Below are 23,149 nucleotides of genomic sequence, written 5' to 3'. Positions count from 1 at the left end.
TTCTCTTAAACTTGACTAGGTACTATCTCTTTTCCTAGTATCTAGTAGAGTAGTCTTTCCCTAGATCTAGAAGAGAACATATAGAGCTGCACATAGTGTTGTTGATATTTTGTATAGTGTAGTTTGATTTTTAATTAATACTAATCTGATATTTCACACAAGCTTGGTTATTTTTTATTTATAACCTCAAAATATTAACTTTTTTCGTAATTATTTTAGTTTCCTGAAGTGTCCGTTCGTGAAAACTTATTTCATAGGATTCCATATAATTTAAAGAGTTTACAGAAGTCACTTTCCATTCGAACGGTTCTTAGGCAGAACATGTATGGAGCCGGAACAATGTCCTTTTACTCTACAAAAGTTTCGCAATCTATTCACAATATTCTAATAGTTGTGCTGTTGTTGAATATTTTACATATTTCACCTTCATGTTCGTGTGTTCTAATAGTCATTTCAGAGAGACAACTGTCCTTACAAATGTCTCTTCTAGATTTAAACAATTGGCTGTGGTTTTGATTGCCTATTTACATCGAGATGAAAACAATTTATGAATATTGTTATAATCCTAAGAAACTGTTTCTCTAAAAAGCCATTGTCAGTGATCGTTTGACCTTGGCTGTTACTCACTTTTCTTTCAGCGCCTTTTTTATTACTCAACTCATTCCATAGGACTTATGAATTTCCTTGTCGTAAATATTATTGCTATTGACGATATTTTGTTATGTACTCGTATCCTTGTAGTCTTCCTTGATACCTACTTACTTGAAAAGCCAGTTGATTAAAACTACAGTTTCATTAGCATTCTACTCCTTTAGGAATGTGAGTACGTATGTTAGGTATGTAAAATATGAAAAAGTAAGTTCAATACCGTCGATGTTCTCGCATTCATCAAAGCAAGTATATGCATTCAATAAAATCTTTCATCTCCTAACATGGAATAACTGTACTGAGCGATGAATTATTAAAATCACTCCGGATACAATCGAGATTCGAATCCAATCCCTTAAGTAAAGCTGATTATCGAGATCCTCCGAAGACCGGGCGATCCTCGAAAAATTCACCAAAGTGCCAATCTCTCTCAGTATAGAAGTTGGGTAAAATTATTGCTTGGGATCACGCAGCATTCATTTATTATGGTTTAGTGAGGCGGGCGGGTCCGGCGCACGATACTATAGCGCCCACTGCTTCACTAACGTATCTAACTTTGCAAAACTTTTCGTGAATTATTCACCTCCTTGACATTTATGGCCAACTAAGAGAAATGTATTTGGAAATTAAGTAACCAGATTACGACATGGCCATTGTTGATGAGAAAGGAAGTTCCGCCCCATAAACCTATTTTTTTTTTACAAAATTTATGTAGATAGGGTTGGAATAAGAAGTTTATAACTTCACCGCCAACACTTTATTATCATTACAATGGATTTGTTTATTCACGTGAAATGTACAGAAAATAGGGTAATGCCTAGGTATTTCATTGAGCACAAATGTATAGAGATTGTACATAAATAGTGTATTGTGTTTGTATTTTAATAGACCCGTGGTGAGGGCATTGTTTAGTATTTCTATATGCGAGATGTTAATTAAAATATTATCACGAGTATGACAACATCGTTAGCGAATTTAGTTAACTAGTGGCTTGTTAGAATAATTAGGAGGAAAACACGATTTATCTAATTAGTAAAAGTATAACAGGAAATGTTCAAGTAAACCTGTATTATGTTCCACCTTAATCTCTCGCTCCATTCTGAACGAGTTTCGTCCCGGCACGAGTATGTGGGCCACACGTTATAATCGAAAAAGATGTTAAACGTATTTACCTATTGAAAGAGGAGGTTTACCTTTGAACGCAATGCATTTAAAATTAAATAGCCTAGGGAAACCGTGGCTTTCAGACAGTATAAATACTTTTTTAATTAAGCAGTATTTGCATTTAATAAAACATGAATTTACTACACTAATTAAAAACGCATAAGTATTTTTGTTCCAAATACGAAATACATAATTATTAAGTATTTATAAGAGCTCCATATTCGTACAAATACTTATTTTGGATTTGCGAACCAACAAGTACAGTTTAACACACCCCAGTAAATCGAAAATTAAGCCCTTGTTTACCGCAAAAATGTACGGGAACCAAACACCTAAATAAACATTTTATTCTTATTTAAACAGAGGGCAACGTTGAAATAAATTCATTTCAAATAAATATTAAACTCGCACCGAGATGAAATATTATGATGTGGCTGGTACCGTAAATTGAATTTGGTTACATTGTAATGAGTTCATGTCGACGGGAATTGTGTATTCGCTTGATCTTGAATTCGATCACGTAGCGTTCACTTGATTTATGTATTCCGACCACCTTTAGTATAGCTGAAGGCCAAGATTTGATTACTTACGTCGAGCTGAAATTCTGCTCAGCGAACCGCTAACGGATCGACCGCAAACTTACCTACTTATAAGAAACAGGGACCGTGGAAATAAAATTGCTTTAAGGTGCACGTTTCACAAATAAATGGTTCCTTTCGTGCTGCAATTAATGACGTCGAGAAGGGTGAAATAAGGCTAGCTTCAAGCCTTTTTCTCAGCGCCTCTGTGTTTCCCACGTACTTCTTGAAATTAGTTTACTTTTGTAAAATACGACTGTGTACAATGAACAAAATTTCTTTTAAGCCATTTAGAAACTTTTAGATTTATACCTTCTGATATGCTTTATTTATAGGTTTATACTATTATTTTGTTATTATGAAGAACAAAAGAGAGAAATTACCAAACTAGAAGTGCAATTACCGTGTAGTAGGTATAATATATTGTAAATAATGTAACTGTGTGTTTGTTGAACACACATTGTAATTACTGTCTCACCATTTAATTGCATCGCATGTCCTCGTGAGACTACAGTCCAACAAAAAGCTATAGGTAGCTACAGAAAGGAGGTGAATTTCACAACAAAACCAACTCCACACACGACACGAATGTCTATTTATTTTGATACAAAGTATAAACAACGTTTAAACACAAGTGTTTATTTTTCATGGAATCAGGTCATATGCGTCCGCTGAGAACTCACTTCTCAAGTTGATCGCGTAACAAATGCCCCTGGGCTTTATCGAACATGTGATCAAAGTATGATGTTGTAATACTCCACGAGAGGATAAAACTGACCGTTCTTCCGAAGTAACCTCTCAGGCTCATATTACATCCAGGGGAAGTAATAGGTGGTAGTATTCAAAGCTGATACCGCACTATGTTATACCTAGTTGGAATACACGTGTGATCGTTATCCTACGTCAAACTGCGGTGCCTTTGATCGTTAAACTGCGACCTCTATAAGCTCGGAGGTAAAAATAGTGGTGCGATGCATGACGGGGTCGTTTAGATAGTATTTATCGAGAGTTAAGTGCCTTACTTTTGTGGTACATGTACACAGCTGCATGTGAGATCACTTTATTTTAAAACGACGACGGAGTTTCGGAAGTTATATATTTCTGCGGAGAGGATTTTAAAACGTAAACGAGGTCAAAAGACCTTTGAAAGTGAACATAGAAATAAATACAAAGGACTGGCTTTTAAAATTCTACATGTGGTGTAAGACTTTGGATAATGTTGCGGTTAAAAATGACCTGTATAGAAAATAATCAGACAATTTTGTAGTAGTATCTAGATGGTTATTGATTGAACAAACATTACCATAAAAAGAATAATCGATAATTAACAAATTTATCAGTAGATGAATTTAATAACACTACATAATTACTAGAACAACAATAGCAAATGTTCGACCATCACATTGTCCACGAGCCCCGATCCTAATCATACTAATTGTTACAATACAATTGTTTCGAAATACATTTGCAACAATTACCTAAACAAATAACATTGATCAACTGATCACGTCTGTTGTTAGATCGGATAGAATATATGTATATAGGAACCTACTATAGTATGCTATAGTTAATGCCAGATCATTTTAAGACTCAGTACGTCAAATGAAAAAAGGAACCCTTATCATGATTACCTACTCGCATTTCTTCTGTTAGACCAACCAAGACCCGGCAATCAAAACCTAAAGGGTACGTGAATGTTGAAAATTTACTGATATGAAATTTGATGAAAAGCGAGGGTCTAATGGAATGTACAAAGAAAAAAAATAGTACATCATTACTACACAAAAAGAAAGGATATTGAAACTGACTGTCGAATGGAGTATCTGATCTTTAATATTTTGTAAGATTTTATCGGGTTTAGTTTTATACCTTCAAAGCTTTTTTTAAATATTTTTATGTGTATACGACTTAACAATATCTCATCATCTCCAGAGCCCTTTCCCAACTATTTTGGGGTCAGCTTCTAGTCTAACCGGCTGCAGCTGAGTAGCAGTGTTTTAGAAGGAGTGTGTTAAGGAGGTCTGTCTATCTGACCTTTGTCTCAACCCAACATCTCAAGGCAAAAACCAGCCAGACTTACTGGCTTCTGCTTACCCGTATACTTAACAATATCTGTGTTCCGATTTTAAAAGAAGTGTTACGGTACCTTTTCTTTTACTCAACTATGTTACTTGTTCCACAGGCGTGTTAGGTCTTCGCGACATACAGCTGAGCGTGCCGGAAGCGGTAGGAGTCGGCGCGAGCGCCACGCTGGGCTGCCGGTGGGCTCTGGACGTGGGCGAGACGCTGTATACGGTCAAGTGGTACCACGGCGCCCAGGAGTTCTTCCGCTTCGTGCCTAAGGAGCTGCCCAATACGAGGGTCTTCTCGCAGACCGGCATCAGCGTTGATGTAAGTCTTCATATAAATTTTTAATATACCTATTATATTTGTCATATATTCGTCTCGCTTTCGTAAACAAACACGTGATCTAGAATAACTTACATTTAAGATAAATATTGAATTAAAATCAACATTGATTTTAAGACTTGGCTCTTGTTAAAAGACAATTGTATATTAATTAAATATTATTTATAATCAAATATTCAAATAAACAGTAGCTACGAGCAAATGTCCCGGCAGCGATAAAGTGGCTCAATCATACAACTTAGAACCCCAATAGGAAACTCGTCTCAATTCGCGATATCCCTGAATTGAATAGATGCAAATTGAATTTAATTAATCTATCACACTGCCTGGATCAAGTCAAATTACAGCTCAAATGGATTACCAAATCGAACAAAGAGATGAGTTTAAGAGGAAGATTAAAGACAGTTTGTATAATGATAAATATACTATTTAAATGCTCCTCAGCCCCTCGTACATATTGGAATGGTCATTAACAAAGAATTCTACCATAAAACTTATTAAAATATTGCGAAAACCTGCTACATTACTTTAAACGGTCCAGCGGTGTTAATAAAGAACTAAAAAGAATCACCGACTCTTACGCAAATGGCTTACTTACTTACGGCGCAACTATAAACAACGTCATAACAGTGATTATATATGGGTCAATGGCTCTGCGACATCTTGCTAGTTCGTTAAACTGCTTCGTAAAGAGGGTTGAAAAAATCACTTAAGAATCTCGTCGAGCGGCCGCCACGTTAAACCTTTAGCGGCTGGCAGGTCGCCATATCCGAACTATAACATTGTGCCAAAATAATACATTAAAAACCCTTTCACAGAATAATGTATACTTAAAGTTTGCAACGGGCCTTCATTGCGTTTACATCGCAACACTCGTTGCTCAGAATGGCAGAGAGACCTTCAAAATCGGGTCAGACGTCTCTAAAGCGCGGGAAGGGCTTGATTTAGTTCGGCGGTTTCTCAAAGTGGACCGACTTTCCGAAAGATGGATAGAAGCTTTTAGCTCTATTTGAGCTAGCAGCTGCGTACGGTAAAGTGCACACGGCTCCTTGTAATGGGATTACTCGCTGATTCACGTATAAATTACGCATGAGCACATTCCCGCGGCCACCACCTGAAATCAATGATACATTGCTTCGGCCAAACTTTGCCTTCCCAATCGATCTACAAGAACCATATTCTGAAAGTGTTAGAGAGTATTTTGCAACCACAGTGTTTGCACATAAAATATTATACGTCTCTTTAATCCTTGCTATAAAAGATAGCTTCAGCATAAACGCGCACCTGCTTACATATTAATGTTTGTTCTTGCATGTCCTCTGGTTGCTTATTTTTAATACATTATTTACAAGTTTATCAATGTACATTATGAACGACGAACGAAGAGTTTGTGTGTGTTAAAAGCTTCTTGAAATAAGGAAATCGAACTCTTGAAACTTTGTTACGAAAGTACAGTATCACATGTTTATAAAACATTTTCGAGACAGCGTCCTCATCGTGAGCTTATTTGAAAACATCATATTCGTGTCACAGAGCGCTCACCTTCACTTTACCATATTCTAGTGTTTCTTTCGGTGAGGGAGAAAACTGATTTTAGGGCACCGTACCGCTTGAAAATTGACTGGCAATTTCGGCGCAATCATTTTTAGATTTTGTAAGAAAACAATGGAATCTTGTACCAAAATTCTTCCTGTTATTTTTAGAGAATGTTTTTGTTTCATTCGGTCCAAAATAATCCACCTTAAAATTTCATTATGACGTTAAATATCCGTATCTATTTTAGTGAACTGTTTTGATCAGATCTCCATTTTTAAAGCATTTTAAAGCTAAGTTAAATGGTTTTATAGCGAATCGTTTTTAAATAATATTTTGATAGATAGCTCAAAGGCTTTCATTTAGAAGCTAAATAAACTTGAACGAGTTTTTCTACTACACTCTTTAATTATTCAGAAGCGTGCACATAATTGAAAAGCATGTTCATTGGAAATTCTGAAAGGCAATTAATGAATCTTATGACGATGAACTTTTATAAGATAAATCAAATACGTACTTTGCAAATTAGTTTTGTCTAAGCAGTATTATTAATAATAAAATCCTGAGTATTTTTATATCCTTCTTACATTTATCATTGCTCGTAGATCATCTTTTTAGTAAGCTATGATATTAATATTATCTTAGCGGCAAAAGACACCATGTCGTTTAAAAAAACTTCATATATCTGTTTGCGTTGCGATCCTTTGAATACTAAGCTTAATAAATAAAATAAAGCAAATAGCGTTCTGTTTCACTTAAATAAATCAGAGGAAAATAAACAGTTGCCTTTGAAGCTATGACTGATAGTTGGATCACTCATAAATTCAGTGATTTTCTGTTTTTATGTTTGATCTTGATTTATTGCCAGCCAGTTGTATACGACTAATGGTACATACTGGCAGCAATCAAAGCCGTAAAACCTGACCTTCCTCAACAAAAAACTACATGTATGTTTTAGCAATCTATCCAACACTGAAATAATTTTACATACATGACCTTTGGTTCCTACTGGTAAATAGACTTTTCAGCTCTTTAGCTTTATAATCATACAAATATTATTGAGTATACCTATGCTGAATTGGTTGAAAGTATTTTGATGAAACTTGACTATTATACATACAGCTCAGTAACACATCAGAAGAACATATATGCTACTAATCATCCGGGTTTGGGAAGTAGTGCCTTCAGAAGCGGGAGAAACTGCCACAGAAGCTCATAAAGTTTGTAGTTTCATAGTCTTTACAGAAAGAAGCTAGTATTACATAAACTAAAGTATACATTATTGTTCACAGGTGTCACGGTCAGGCGCTCAGCAGGTGGTGCTTCGGGGCGTGTCACGCGGGCTCAGCGGCCGCTACCGCTGCGAGGTGTCCGCCGACGCGCCCTTCTTCCACACTGTCTATAAGAGCGCTAACATGAGAGTTGTTGGTCAGTATCAAATATAAAATACAATATGTTAATATTACTAAAATATTCAAAGAATTGTACCACGGTCCAGGGTTTCATCATCATTACGTTTTTTGGATGTCTGTCAACCCATTGCTGGGCACAGGCCTCCTCTCATACAGAGAAGGATTGAGCGTTAATCACCACGCTTGCTTAATACGGGTTGGTGCAGATCTACTGATTATCTAAATCAGAGTATATTTAAAACATAGTTCTCTATATTTTAAGAGTAAATAGGTATCTATACCTATGCCTACTTGTTGTACTTCGGCCGATTCCCAGATAACACAGTGTTATTGGGTCATTACAAGTCAGCTTTGTAATTAGCTGTCGTAAGAAGGTTGTTCAATGTCCAAGTCACTCGTTAAGGGCAGGTTAAGTAACAGTTACCCCATTACTTTCGGTCATTAAAGCTGGCTGCAAACAAAATAAAATAGCAATGGAAATAAATTACATTTGTAACATTTATTGCTTCACCAAATAACTTTAAACCTCTGTTAATATTAATACGTGTTTGTCAGTTTCATCACAGTGACATACGAATTCTATCAAAAGCTTTTGGTCGAGCTTTTAAATCGAATTTGTAGTCGGTGTTGTGGCTACATTTAATTTAATTTATTACATTTCGCATATCCCTTCTCTTCAAACCAAAACCAGCAATACTTCGCAACAAATGTTACAAAAAAAAACACCTTTTATACGTAGATTGATATCCAGTTTTATCCATTAAATTTTTCGATTTCCATGTGATTTTTTGCATAACGAAATGCGATATTCTGTGTCTACTTTTGACTTCAACGTCAAAATCAAATATTTTACGAAAAAATGGTAACTAGTTTATTTGTGTTTTTGCATTTCGTACATTGAAAAGCTAAAAGCTATATTTTGTTAAAAAATTGCATATCTTTTATGTCTTTTCCTAGGCATTTAAATTAAAATAATGAAGAAATTGAAAAACTACATATTATTGTTTTAAGAAAAGAGCCTTTTTTATATAATAAGGCTTTCAAATATTTTTGCGTAATAATCAACCATCTTACTGCATTATTATTAGAGTCATAAACAAAATTTAAATAAACTCATACAAATTCGCTCTCTATGTACAAAAATTGCCATTAATAATATAAAAAGCAATATTCAAACCTTTAATATAAAAAATAAACCAGCTATTTGCTCTAATTTAAAAAGCTCTTAGCTCTAATATAACCTGTTGACGTATAATTCCCTCGTCGGTTTTAAAATTCAAACGGAACATGATTTTTATGAAACTACTAATCGTTCCAATTTTTATTTAAAAGTCATATTAATGATATAAAAGGTCAAACGACGAAACACTAGTAATAATCCGAATTCGATTTATGATAACATGGTAGAAATTCTTTCATCTTATGAGCAATAAGCTAAGGCGCCCACGTATCGTGCTACCTACTTAAAGTTCAGTCAACCTTGAACAAGAGTACTTAAATTATCATATAAAACCGCTTCAATAACGCTGAAATACCTAAATGTTACTGCGGTATTAAATGTCATTATTTATTTTAAGTGGTTTTCAACATACAAAAGGTTTGATGATCTCTTTAATTCGTGTTACGAGCTACTGAAGTCGGTTCGTTTTACAATCATTTCATTCGAGAAGTTTATACTCCGAAGTATTATCGTTAAACAAATGGATTGTTTCATCGAATGTTTTATGGTCAATGCTATAATATTCCGATAGTGACAGGTATTTCATGGTATACATAGTATCCAAGTTAACTTCACAGTCATATAAATAACACGAATAATCCCGGCGCGGCTTCGTGCAATCCTAAATCGTAAATCAGAACTATTGTTGGGCAATAAATGCGAGGAATCGAACACAAGGGATGTTTGATTAAGGTTTATCTTGCTTAATTTACGGTTATAGAGGAGTTCAGTGGTTATAGAAGTGGTGTCTAGAACGCCATAGCCTGGACTTTACATCTTTTTACACTCACGAAGTTTTCTTACCCAACTGTAAAGTAACGGACAAAAGTTCAATACTCAGCGTCTTTAGATAAAGAAAAGTTATTTAAAAGCTTATCACTTTATCTTTGGTGTAGGTATTTGTAACACTTCCGAGTCCCTTCCGTGTTACATGGAGCCTTCCTAAAATACCAAATCATAAAGGCCTTCAGCCTCTTTATTCAGCCTCTTTATTTAAAAGATTACTTAGTTATTTCAAACAACCTTTTGAATTTACTTAAATTATATTATATTTATAGATAACTGTTTAAATTGAGTAGTATTTACACACAATAATTCGGACGAATTTTCATCTTTTCCGCTGTCTGTTTTCGTTGGCATTTATGAAAAAGTACCGTTATTATATGATTTTAAACATCTTTTAAAATAATATTCCTTGGCATCTCATGTTACTCCCCGTGGCGTTTCATTGCAGTCTCTACGGACATTTTCCACGCATATGAACAGAAATATTCAAGACCCTCCTTTTGTTCCTTTAAGAAGAATAGAGGAAAATGAAAAACTTGTTAACTTAACAATTGTTTAATTGAGACAACAATTCAAAACATTCACTTTTAATTATATGGAATTTTCGAGCGTTTCAAAAATGATTTTAATGCAACAACAATAAAATACATAATTGCTTTCGCATCTCATATCGCAAAATGTACGGTACAACCCAGTACAGATACGCATGAAAATGTTTTACAATCATGACACCACGAGCAAATTGAAACACAATTCGGCTAACTACTCTCCATGGTCCATCCTGAGAACAACGAATGTATGGAATACATTACCACGTACTCGGGGCTTGCATAAATAAACCGTGGAGCACAATACCGGTGACAAGTGTGAGTAAGCAATATGCGTGTTGATACATTTCCGATGTGTTCGTACGAGTGTGTCTCGAGTGCGGACCGCACTCACAATGTCGCAATGAATGCTGTTATTGCAGGTATAATGGCGCCCACGCATGGCTGGAGTGCCTAATATTGAGTGTCAACCTGCAATTCGGTGCTTTATGTCATGTTTACGGTAAAGAGCACAATATGTTATCAGTGTTTGTGTTTTGCATAGCAAAAGCATAGATGAACGGTTATGTACACGGGGAAAAGTGGAACCAGCCTTAAATATCGATCTTATCGATACTTATCGGTGGTCAAACGATAACACAAGATTGTATTCAAGTAATATATCTCGTTGAAAAAAAAGCAAGATAATATTTCAATCCTCAAATTCGTGTTTTGCTCGCACTGATCTCATGGGTTACTTGGCACGACTTCGTAAATCTGCGATTTAAGAATTTAGTACTTGCACAAATGTAGGATCGGATGCTGTCGGCTGTCGCTCTATTGAATGTCCAGCGACATATTTTTGGATTGCAGCCACGTTTGTTCAACTCATTGACTAATTCGTTTCAGTTTTTATAAGTGAAAAGATTAAGTGCAAATCCAACTTTTTAGAGCTACTTTCTTGAAAAAATATAAATTCTGTAATCGCAAAGACAAATACAGTGTTCATTCCCACGTACAGTAATTGAACATCGAATAACATGATGAACGAAAACCGAATTTGTTTGTTCAATAAAGTAAGTCGGCTTTTAGTGAGATCTTGACGAATTAAATAAACACTAAAGTATACCCACGGTGGCCAAATTAAACGAGGTGCTGGAAAACTGCCTGCGTTCCCATTAAGTAGAATTGGCAAAAAGCGACAGAACAGGAATGTAAACACTTAAAACTTTGCTCAGCGCAGAGTTCCACCGCTTCGTCGTAATAGAGGGCGCTGCTGGCAAACAAAAGCATGCCGAGTTTTAGTTTGAGCCGCCATTTTGTCTGTTCGGCGTTTTAACCGCTTTCTACGAAATTCGTGGGCAAAATGGAACCGCGCGTATGGAAGATGAATATGCAACGTCGACGGCGACGCGCATTGAAACGCGTGCCGCCGCGACCCATATGATTTATTGCCATCTATTTACTTCATTGTCTGCGCTGTCTTTGTGTACAAGTCTGGTTCGGTGAACAAACAAACAATAATTCTGTTCAATTTTCATGTCGGACTGGCAATTTAATTAGTCTGTAGAGTCAGCTGCTACGTAAATCACCTTGTGCAGTGGCAACGCTCTCGAGATATACAGAAACAACGAGTAGCAGTAAAATTTGTGTGTGCGACTGTACGAGGTGCATAAAGACAGCAACGGCATTTATAATGACTCGGTTGAATAGTATTAGCGACAGTACGAAGTAACGAAGAACAAAATAAGTAAATTATGAAATTCTGACTCTTTTTCCACCGCGAACATTATTTAAAGAAGTTCTATGTTTTGTAATGTGGGTTAACTTCTTGCTAACTTTGTATAGGACTGCTTAGTTTGTGTCCTTAATGTTGTTAAAAATAGGATTCAGCACCAATGTTTTACATGGCTGCCCTTTCACCTGGGCAAAACGAAATACGCTAGTATGTAGATATCAATACTGCCATTTTAAACAATTAATGATTTATAAGTTACGATGAGTCTCATGCTTCACGTCACCATAGTGAACTTTTAACTAAAGTACTTAACGAAGAAACTATGTTTATTTAAATAGAGGGTATATTTTATAAATTTCTACGAAGAGCACTGTTCACCATTCTCTGGCAAGCAATTTATACGACGCAAAACTACAAACAATGGTTTAAAAATAAATGTTCAAAGTCTTCTTAGAAATACGCCCCTATAATTAATTTTGCAAATTATAAATTTATCGCAGTACAAAACAATATATAAATAGTCTTGACAGATGGGTAAAAATGCAAAACAAAAATATTTGGCGAAGTAACACTTAGCAGAATTCAGTGTAGTATGATCCGCCTGAATGAAGTTAGCATAAGGTTAGGCAGGCGGTAATTATACAGTCACCAATTATACCCACCAATTTTAAAAAGAGCATCATTCACAGAACTCCCGGAGACCGGACCCAGTGTGCGAGCACAGAAGAGCTGGTACTCCATCGGAGATATGCTGCGGGCGAACTGCTCGTCGCCACCCGCTGACCCTCCGGCGAACCTCACGTGGCTCCTCAATGGCCAGGAGGTAAGAAGCTACCATACAATACAATAATGTAGTATGTTGTTTCCTCAACCCGCTTTCAATTGTTTTTGAAGAACAGCGGCTATTCATTTTAACATCCAGCTAGCTAATTAAAAATTCCAAATAGCATTAGGTTCATGGAAATTCATTCTTACTTGCTCATGTTACATGTTTTTACTAAGTATCATGATGAATCAAGAAACAAAGTTGTAACATTAATTACCTTGGGGAAAGTGTGGTAACAATGTCGGTATAGGTTCCTACAAAAATTCTACAAGAAGTAAACCTAGCCATTTATGTAATAATGATTAATCACGCAGTTATTACATGCTTGTTAGTCCGTTCACGAATTACCTAATAACAAAACACATACGATTCTGCGTATGTTTTTCCGACATGTACCTAATGACCAAGTTTCCAAATGAGTATTTGTACTTTTGTTTATTTGTTGTTTACTGTAATCATGGCTTATCAACATTCAAGATTTATGGATTCATAAGTCAAAGTTATTATCGCTAAGTTTCTTACTCATAATTAATGTTATTATTATCTCATTATCCACTACAAGTTTGGTATTATGTAATCATTTGTAAACAATATATCTCTGTTTTCAGTGTGGCTAGATAAAATAATATAAAATCATATGAATGTAATTCATATCACATTTCATGTTAGGTGAAAGGGCTGGATATTCCGCTGCACGACACATCATACGCGCGAAGAAAACCTGTGATAACCGACACGTCGCTCGAAGATGCAAATAGAATTATATTCAGTCCGTGGGACGCAATCTCGGGTTACGAGGAACCCGTGACCGACAATGTAATAGACATTCCCGGCAATATCGACGGCGTAGTGGGCATTCCCCATGCTGATAGCAATCGGAAAAACAAAGAGGAAAGCACCACCCGCCTAGCACCCGGACTAGAGCAAATAGCAAATAAATTGAACATTAGTATTGAAGAAGAGAAATCCAATAAATCATCGTCGTTCAGCCAGCTTGTTATAAGAGTACAGTCGGTACACTTTCGCAAAGTAAGTTACACTGTTCATTGTAGTGTTTACGTACTTTTTATTGCGCTTGTTTGAATGCTTTGGGGTTTTATTTTGCTTTCCAAATTTTACAAGGATAGCAGTTTGTTAAATTGGTATTCAAGTTCTTTTTAATCAAATAGTTAAGCTAACTGTATACAATTGGTTGTGAATACATTCCGTACTGGACTTTTATGCGAGGTAAGAGGTATTAAGCTAAACAATTTCTTCAGTTTTGGCACTGAATTCGGTCTCGTGAAAAACGCTAATGAAAATTATCTGGTTTGCCTGCAAAAAGCGATACTTATCAGCTATGATGTCTTTTTCTGAGCTTACAGAGGTAGATACTTAACTATTGTACATACTCGTATGGTAAATGGTAAAGCATTTAGATTTTTGTAAACTGTTTCTAAAACTATACCTAAAAAGTACATATATTCCACATACGTAGGCCAGGCCAAAAACAGTGAAATGGATCGTATAGTGCAAAAGAGAATGTTCTTCGCAACTACAGTTCAAAACTTTTCTGTAGCATGAATTTGGCATAAACGTAAAATATTTTGTTATATTAAAATGCTTTTAAAATTCAAGATACATAAAAACTTTCATATTTTCAAATACGAAAAGAAAAATAATTAAATTATTTAATAATTATTCTCTGGTATTTTTGTAATAAAAAATATATGTTAACAGAACCGATATCTACTAATAGGTTAGTTGTTATAACTGAGACGTAAGCGTTGTAATTTTTACATTTTACACACAGTTCGCAGAAATAATAAACACAATATATTTCTACGAATACGAATATTCGTGTTAGTTAAAAAACCTACAATAACAATATTTTGAAAAAAAAAAAAACATCGTTAACCATATCATGAATGCACTATTTTTCATGTCTTTAAATACTTAAAAATAAAAATATATTCATAATAGATAAATACAGATTTATAAGAAAAAAATACTATTTGATTTTTATCAATTAAACACTTCTTATAAAAAGCTTTCTTTTTTTTTCAACAGAGCGTTCTATTTTCAAAACTGTTGCATTCTGTTTTCGTGTAGTGGCCAGTACTATAGCGACAAATGGCGGCCGGTAATTAGCGTTATTTGTCACAGGGGCGGGTCAACGTGACGTGTGTGGCGCACGTGCTGTCCGTATGGTCGAACAGCGGCGTGCTCATCCTAGACGAGGAAAGGCCGCAGATAGCACCCGTTATGGGCAGCCGGGACTCTAACTCAGGTATGATTCGTGATTTTCAAATTCTTGTAGACTTATGACTGTTACCAATATTCTATCTGTCTGTTGTTTTGCTTACTAGAGATAGGCTTTGACTTTAGTTGTGTTGTGGGGCTAATGTCAACATTCTATCTCTAGAAAGCAAATTAATAGATTAGGAAAGGTTATGAGCGATTCTTTTAGAAAAGTTATTGATGGGCATCATCACCAAGACTTTTCCTGCGAGTTAATGTATTGTAACATAAATAAAAAAAAACATATTGGATTGATACTCAAATGAGGATTACGTTAAGCCTCATTTTAAGTAAGTATTGATTTTTGATTTTTATGATTAAAAATATTCATTTAATACTTTGTACTGCACTTTATTTTTAACACATAAGTAAATAGTATATATTTTTTGTAGGTAATTACATTTAAGTAGTTCACAAATATTAATATTTTAATATTTTTTTAAACCTGCACTTTGCGAATACATACCATACTTTTCGGTACATTTAATTTCCTAATATGTGTTTAGTTCTGGTTTTTTATTTCTACTTTTATTTCCAGAATGAAAGTTCAGTCACATATAAAAATACCGATAAGGGCATTAGAGTCACGTATGTGACAGACCCTTTACGACTTAGAGGCTTTATCATTTTTGTTTTATTTCGGTAAGGGACTGAAATGTTTTAGCGAAGTGAATTTAGGTTACCGGTACTTAGTAAAAAATCCTGTTCAGGATTAGTTGCACAATTTTTTTATTTAAATAAAATATTAAATATAGATGTACCTAGTCTATTACATCCATAAGAAACGATGGATGGATTGTGTGAAAGTAGATATGGTAAGAAAGAATGTTACTTGTGAGATGACGGCAGATAGAAGAGTATTTAAGAAGAAAACATGCTGCGCCGACCCCAAATAAAATTGGGATAAGGGCAGGAGGAAGATGATGATACCTAGTATTACGTCGAGATAATTTTAAATATTACCTATTTATAAATGTACCAAATTTTTTACATATGCAGTAAGCTGCTCTAGCTATCGCAATCCCATATTGATGCAACCGTACGTAGTATTCCACAGTCGCAATATCAAAAGAGAAACAAAACAGCTACGCGGCTGTCGATGTCGCTCTGACATCCATACAGTCACGCTAATTAAATTAATAAAAAAAAACCAAGCCGCTACGATATTGCAATTCCATTGCGACTGTTGTGCGTTAACATCGAACTACCCAAGCATTTTATCAATTCGCCCGGAGTTACACTCGTATACAGGCCACGGAGGAATATAGCGGAGCAAAGATAGCGGATATTCCATGGTAGGTAGGTCAGGCGCCTTCTTGTAGGTCACGTTATGTAGGCATTCGGTTTCCTTGTCATTCAAAACCAATCTGTTGAAGATTGATTTAGTATTACTGGTGATTTTATTTTGAAGATAATTGGCGGTTTCGAAAAAAAGTGTGTTAGAACGGAGCTAGTTCTAGATGTTCGTCGTCCCAAAACACTCGCATTTTAGCGTGTTATGACATCTCCGCTAGTAATTTCGTTCTCTATGATACAGTCGCATGTTTCTGAAATACATTATGCTCGTGTGACGGCGCGTGCTGCTCTGATTGTAAGGGACTCTGAACTCACGCACGACTGACGGAGCTTGGGTATGGTTTATGAAAATTCGGAATGTCATTTTGTTATTTAACGAATGTGACCTTCAGGTATGTAAAGAATAACAAATAGGGAGTCAGCTTCCTGATTCTGCTAAGCGGTATCCTATTCTTTACCTGTCATTATGTAACTGTCAAAGTATAACACCAAGACGGAGATAAGCATTTACTATTCGCAGTTAATATACTGAGGATCTTTAGGCATATGATGAAATATTGTGAAATAACCTGTGTGGTAAACAGGAACAAATAATTTAGTGATGAAATGTTAGCATATAAACACCGCTTTGATATCAGTAATCCGCGCTGACAAAGCATATTTAAGTGCTCTTGTCTTACACAATAATAATCCTATATTAATACTTCGCAGATCTAGTAGGTAGTAGTTAGCAGGATTTATTAATATCAAACGGAAGTCAGTGACGAAAAGTGCTGTTATGATTTTTCTCTTCTTATATTATAGCTTCATTATACCTATTAGATAAAAATCTTTTTATATTTTAGCCTACGTAGTATCGGTCCTAATTAGCCCTGGAGAAGAGTGGCGTGATGTTCTGTTATGTTAATACCTTCATAATCCGTGCGAACAAAAACAGTTCATTGAATTGATTATTTTGTAGCTTTTACGCCATTAGGCCCGCTGTATGGTCACTTTATAATGCGAAATCCCATTAATTCCCCGAAAATACATTAAACGCACGTTGTTACACCGTTAGATTTAATTGTTTCGCATGCGGTCTACATGCAGTCAGCTGACAGTCAGATTCATTTAAGTGCACAGACATACGATACTACTCGTGCTTTCTCACGGCTCCTACAATTTATGGAGCGGTTTACAGTCGTATATCACGATGACGCAGCAAAGTATTGCAATCGACTTGTCATACTTTCACAGTATGCTCCTACACGATATGTTATGAGCAGAGGAAAATGTATTGTATAACAAAACACTAACGTTATTTTTCATATCTATTGCAAGTAAGGATGAAGTTGTATTGTAAAAGCACATACAATTATGTTAGCTCTCCCCAAAGGGTTGGACAGAGATGTATCACTTCACATTTCGCGTTCTATTTCATGAAACGGAGCTGGCATTGCAATTAACCGGGCACAAATTAATTATATCTTGAAAACGCAAGTAACATCTAGCTCAATCAAGACTTAATAATTATTTCAGAAGTTAAAAAAATACGTGTAAATTAGGATTTAAAAGTCAAACAGATTGGCAAATGACTTTTAATAAGAAATAATATAGGTACATTGGTAGTCGAGCATTGAGGACGTAACCGAACCGCGGTAAAGAGATAAATCGATGAAATCCACCCAATGAATATTCATTTCACGTATTCTCTATGACCAACGACATCGACGGGGAATCACATGTGCTAGAGCTTTACCCTCCATTATTGTTATGAATCATATCTTATTACAGAACGCAAAGTGATAAATGTATGTACTCGAAGTAGCTTGTGTTATAACGTAGGTAAACATTAAGAAAGATTCATATGTAGAAGAGAAATTTAAATGAGCACTTCGAAGTTGTGCATTTTTTTGAACAATCGCTGCAATTTATATTTATAATTTTGAACAAGAAGAAAGAATTCTGAACAAGCAATAAAACGGAATCATAAATGATTTAGCATCTAGGAAGAACCTTTTCAGAATAACATCAATAATTGAGTCACCATAAGTCATAATTTTCAATTGCAACAATTGTAGCGTAAAAAATTACCGAGACAAAGTAGTTTTATCTAATACTTAAGGCTAATTAAGATACAAAACATGCACATACTTAAGTACGTGCTAATGTAATGGCTGTTTAAAGTTTGTTGGCTATAAACTGCGCTGATGCAAATAGGTTGTAATGCCGGCATCGCAGTAGGCTGCGGCTTGTCACTTATTATTAACCAGTCTAAGTTTTAGTGCCTGTAACAGATTTAATCAGGAACATAGTTCCTGTCTAGAAGCTTATTACTTGAACTACATGCTCACGCTTTAATCAACTACTTTACTGTTTTATACTGTGATATATGAACAACGTTCTTAGATCTATAGAGTGATTTCCCCGTTGGCATGAAAATAAATCTTGCAATCTAAAGAAGAAACGTTATTGAATTGGCGTATGGTCATTCATTACAATGTAGCTAGCATGTAGGAACATGCCATAGATAAAGACAAACAGTAAGTTCAAACAAAAGAGGTTGGACAAGTACGTAACCGAACTTGAAACGATAATTAAGTCAGAAGTTTCCCCAAATGTTTATTTGGTTACGTCCATGGTCATCGTTAACCCATTGCCTTTGACCATAGTTTCCCCTTGTTTACTTTGTGTAATTGTACAAGTAGGAAGATAACAACTCCTTGCACGGTTTGGGTCTTGTTTAGATATCGGACGAATAAATATAGCTTTTGGAAATAATTTTGCAATTCCAAACCAAAACTCTGAAAAAATGCGAGTAGATAACGGGCACACAACATCAAAAGCTGAGAAATTAATTTCAGAACGATAAGGATGTTTCAAAAATAGAACTGAACCCGGAGCTATTTGCCAAGGTATAATCACCGACAAAACATTATATTTAATACAGTAGCTTTTTTAGTCACTAGAATTATAAGCGTGTAGCAATAAACCCGAGGTTATTGCCTACTCTGACATTTTCATAGACATTCTTCAGAATATTCGTCACAGTACAGTAACAATGTTTCTTATAAATAGGGTAATATTTTGTTGAGATGTTAAGGGTCGATACAAACTTGAGACGCAAGGAGTACTTGGATTGAATGGTTGGCAGGAAAGCGTATTGGATAATGGCATGCGTTATACGAACCCATAAAGGATTTCTGCAATGAATAAGCATAAGTACTTACGGTCGTTGAAATAAGGAGAATTTCACACATGCAAAAGCTCTGACTCTCAGTAATGACTAAACATTTGGATATTTTACTTCCCACGCGTTTGTCTCAATGGCTTTCATGCTGCGGGCGCAAGTATGTGTTTTAAAGTAAATTATAATTGTAGGTCACTTTGATATCATCTTACGGAACCATTTATTAAAACGTTGACTAAACATCACTTTGTGTTTTAAGATGTAAGAAGTGTTTTTTTTATTTTATTTATTACTATTTAATTTTAATTGTGAATAAGTATATAAAATAAAAAGATTTAGAAATCGGAAGCACACGCGAAAACACCACTGATATTTCCGTTTACTTTAAATTATTATCATTACTCTTCATTAATAATAATTTAATTTCCACGTACAAACTTACTGCTCCAGTCTTATCACATACATAGTTTCAAAACACAGTTCCAAGTATGAACGACATTCTCAGTTTATTTACTACCCTATGCTTAACTCGTTTCCAGTAGGTACAAACGTACTTAAATAAAACGAATTTAGAACAGAACAAATGGTTTCAGCGGAATATTATATATATATTTTAATTTAAAACTTTTTTAAATTACTTGGAATCGGCTGAAATATATGTACATTCGATTCATTGTACATTCAATTTTTGCTTTATTTATTATTGTTTTGTTGCTTCATTTTATTTTATCATACTTTCTATAAAGTATGTGTTAAAATTGATTCTCAGAACTCGCTGACTTTTACAGTCAACTCTTTTGTTCCGCGGAACCTTCTTTAGGAGTCGCTACTTCATCGACACCCACGTTCACCCACGTGAATTGCAATGAAATTCTTTGAAATAGAATATTATAACAATTTTAAGAAACACTCTTCCTGTATTTTAAGACACAAAATAAAATAATACTCTGTTTACCTCCACAAACAATGCTTTTAGTTGCAAGAATCATGCCAACAGCTCACTTCCACACAAAGAAATACTTACGTAGTGTAAAAATACATTTTACACATGTAAGATTTTAAAGCTTGTGTAATATCTTTCCGACATTTTACCTTAAGCGTCGTCAAAAGCACGTTTATTTGAAATTCTGGTTTTGTCATGTAATAGATCAAAGTGCTCACTTTGACTTCTGCTCAGTTTTCATTAATGAACCGGCTTGACAGGTATCCAAAGGCCGGCCTTCATGGTTGGCTGATGTCGGTTGCTTACGTCAGCGCCGCCGAGCCGCATACCAATATATTATGTCCTTTACAGGACTTTATTGCGACGAGGTGTCCGCGGCGCGGAACTTTCGCTCACCCTCGGTTTTATCGAATGACAAATGACGTCAGAGAACGTAGAATTCAATTAAGCAAGCAGGTATACATGGTTGATGACAGCAAAACTGTATTTTGTGATCAACGTGTCGAAAATCTAATTAAACAACGTAATGGATTTAATTATCGTTACCTCAAAAACAATTTCAGGCCACGAGGAACGTTAATGTCCCAGATTGCAGTATTCCAACTTTATGATAACTATAAAGCGGCGATGATGACGTTAATTTGGACCTAGTACGGGTTGTAACGTGCTTATTGTTGCAGGGCTGCGGCGGTCGACGTCGCACGTCGGCATCATGGCGATGCTCAACTGTTTGCTCTACAGGCATTGGTAAGGAGCCATTACATGCATCTAAGAACCACCATACACTAACGTCAAGACACATATGTAAACACAAGTTTACACGTGCTTTGAAGTTGTTTCTACTTTGTCAACGTCACTCCAACTTTAGGACAGATACAGCAACTAATATTTCAGGCACGTGCAAACTAATGCGTATCTTTCACTTAGTTGATCATTGTAGTGCGCTATTGTATGCATAATCATAATTGCTTGGTTGAAATTAAATTAGGAGTGATCAAATGGATGCAAAACTCACTGCCCGCCATTGCACGGTTATGTGTAGCAACTAACAGTTTTCTCCTAATCTATCTGCTGCTCTCTACTAATCACCTACACAGCAATTTGAGAGCTTCATGCAGTGAACACAAGTCTATATTGAACAGATGTGGCTCGGTTTTGTATCACTTACTGAACATTGTTTTTGTTGTAATATCGACCAAATTGGTAACTTTGTGGAATTGCGGATGTCCAATATTACACGAATAGAGTTAGGAACTACGTAGTCGATGCCACTGTAATATTAAAGAAATCAAACAATCGTGAGCATCTGTTGAATACTTATTTGTTTTGGCTGTGGATTTTATTGGGTGACGAATTCATTAATTATTATTATTGACTTCTGCGGTTTTCGACATTTTAATACCGAGAAAAAAATATGAATCAAGTCTTTTTTACGCACCAAATATTATATATGCTTACGAGACAATGTAGCATTTTCATTTCGGTACGCGAATTTTAAAAATATTTTTTACTATTGTACAAAAGACATTGTTCCGAGAATAATTTAATGAATTTATTTTATATTCATATTCCTCACACAATCATGCGTTGTCCAATGTTCGTTCGCGAGGTAATTGGGAATGGATCGAACTTGTGTCGCCCGTGCTTTAATTTAACGTTTTATCGTGTTTCAATATAAATTGCTATTGTGTTAGTTTATTAATAACAACATTTAATATTTATAACACTTTAGTTTTAACAATATTTTATTCATAAAGTTTCAAAAGTGATTAAAATTATGTTTCTATGTAAAATTATAATTATGTTGACGATCTTATTTTCTTTTACAGGACTGTCCGATGATCGGAAGATTAAACCAAAAATCACGAACTTGTCATTTTCTCATCTAAAATCAGTGTTAGACTTTAGTGATTGAAAAATTACACGAAAATGATGCAGGTAAAGTTATTTTATCAACAACGTGAGTTGACCGTAGTGAATTTTATACTTGTACATAATTAACTTGTATTAGGACTTTTAAGATGATAGTGACGTTTCGCTTCGACGAACCTTATGTACGTAACTGTTACTTTAAATAAGAACTTTAAAATAAAGGAGATCCCTGTTTTTACATAGCTTTATTTATTTCATTTTGAATTATTTAGAAGATATAATAATAAAGTTGGAAGCGGAGGAGTTACTCGAGCGCGGAGTATTCAATACCCAGTCCATAAATAGTTTGCGAATAAATACTGAAATATTATTCCACTAAAGCAAACTACCCTTCCCTCTCCGACACTACCCATAACTAAAGTTTCACTATAAAAACTTGTTATTCAAAATAGGAATAAATCCTTCAGTTCGGAATCGATGGAAATACAAAATGAACACAGAATTTTACAAACATTTAATGAAACGTAAGTATTTTAAGTGCGTTTAAATAAATGACGACTGAACAAATACTAGATATATGAATACAAGCTGTTGATTTGCATCCGTGCCATATTCAAGGACGTCATCATGCTAATGATTCTCGACCCAAATCAACAAAAAATTGGTACGATTTTTTTTTAAATATTTTTTTCGGAATTCCGTCAATGTCATCTAGCCGTATTTAAACTTGGCGCGTGTGTTACTGGCCT

The 23,149-nt window shown here is 35.1% G+C and overlaps 1 protein-coding gene across 1 annotated transcript in view; it reads left to right on the top strand.

The window, feature by feature from the left end:
- Positions 1-22,643, top strand: part of LOC110375286 (uncharacterized) — a 37,898-nt gene extending 15,255 nt beyond the window's left edge. Inside the window, exons 3-9 of the mRNA XM_021333343.3 lie at positions 4,573-4,781; positions 7,625-7,760; positions 12,704-12,837; positions 13,510-13,869; positions 14,986-15,109; positions 21,209-21,275; positions 22,358-22,643. Coding sequence (XP_021189018.1) covers positions 4,573-4,781; positions 7,625-7,760; positions 12,704-12,837; positions 13,510-13,869; positions 14,986-15,109; positions 21,209-21,275; positions 22,358-22,370 — 1,043 coding nt within the window. The 3' untranslated portion in view covers positions 22,371-22,643. The remainder of the gene's footprint in view (positions 1-4,572; positions 4,782-7,624; positions 7,761-12,703; positions 12,838-13,509; positions 13,870-14,985; positions 15,110-21,208; positions 21,276-22,357) is intronic.
- Positions 22,644-23,149: the final 506 nt, after the last annotated feature.

Source organism: Helicoverpa armigera, chromosome 4 (genome assembly GCF_030705265.1).
Source record: "Helicoverpa armigera isolate CAAS_96S chromosome 4, ASM3070526v1, whole genome shotgun sequence".
In the NCBI taxonomy this organism is placed as follows: Eukaryota; Metazoa; Arthropoda; class Insecta; order Lepidoptera; family Noctuidae; genus Helicoverpa; species Helicoverpa armigera.
This window is presented reverse-complemented; position numbering and strand designations above follow the sequence as displayed.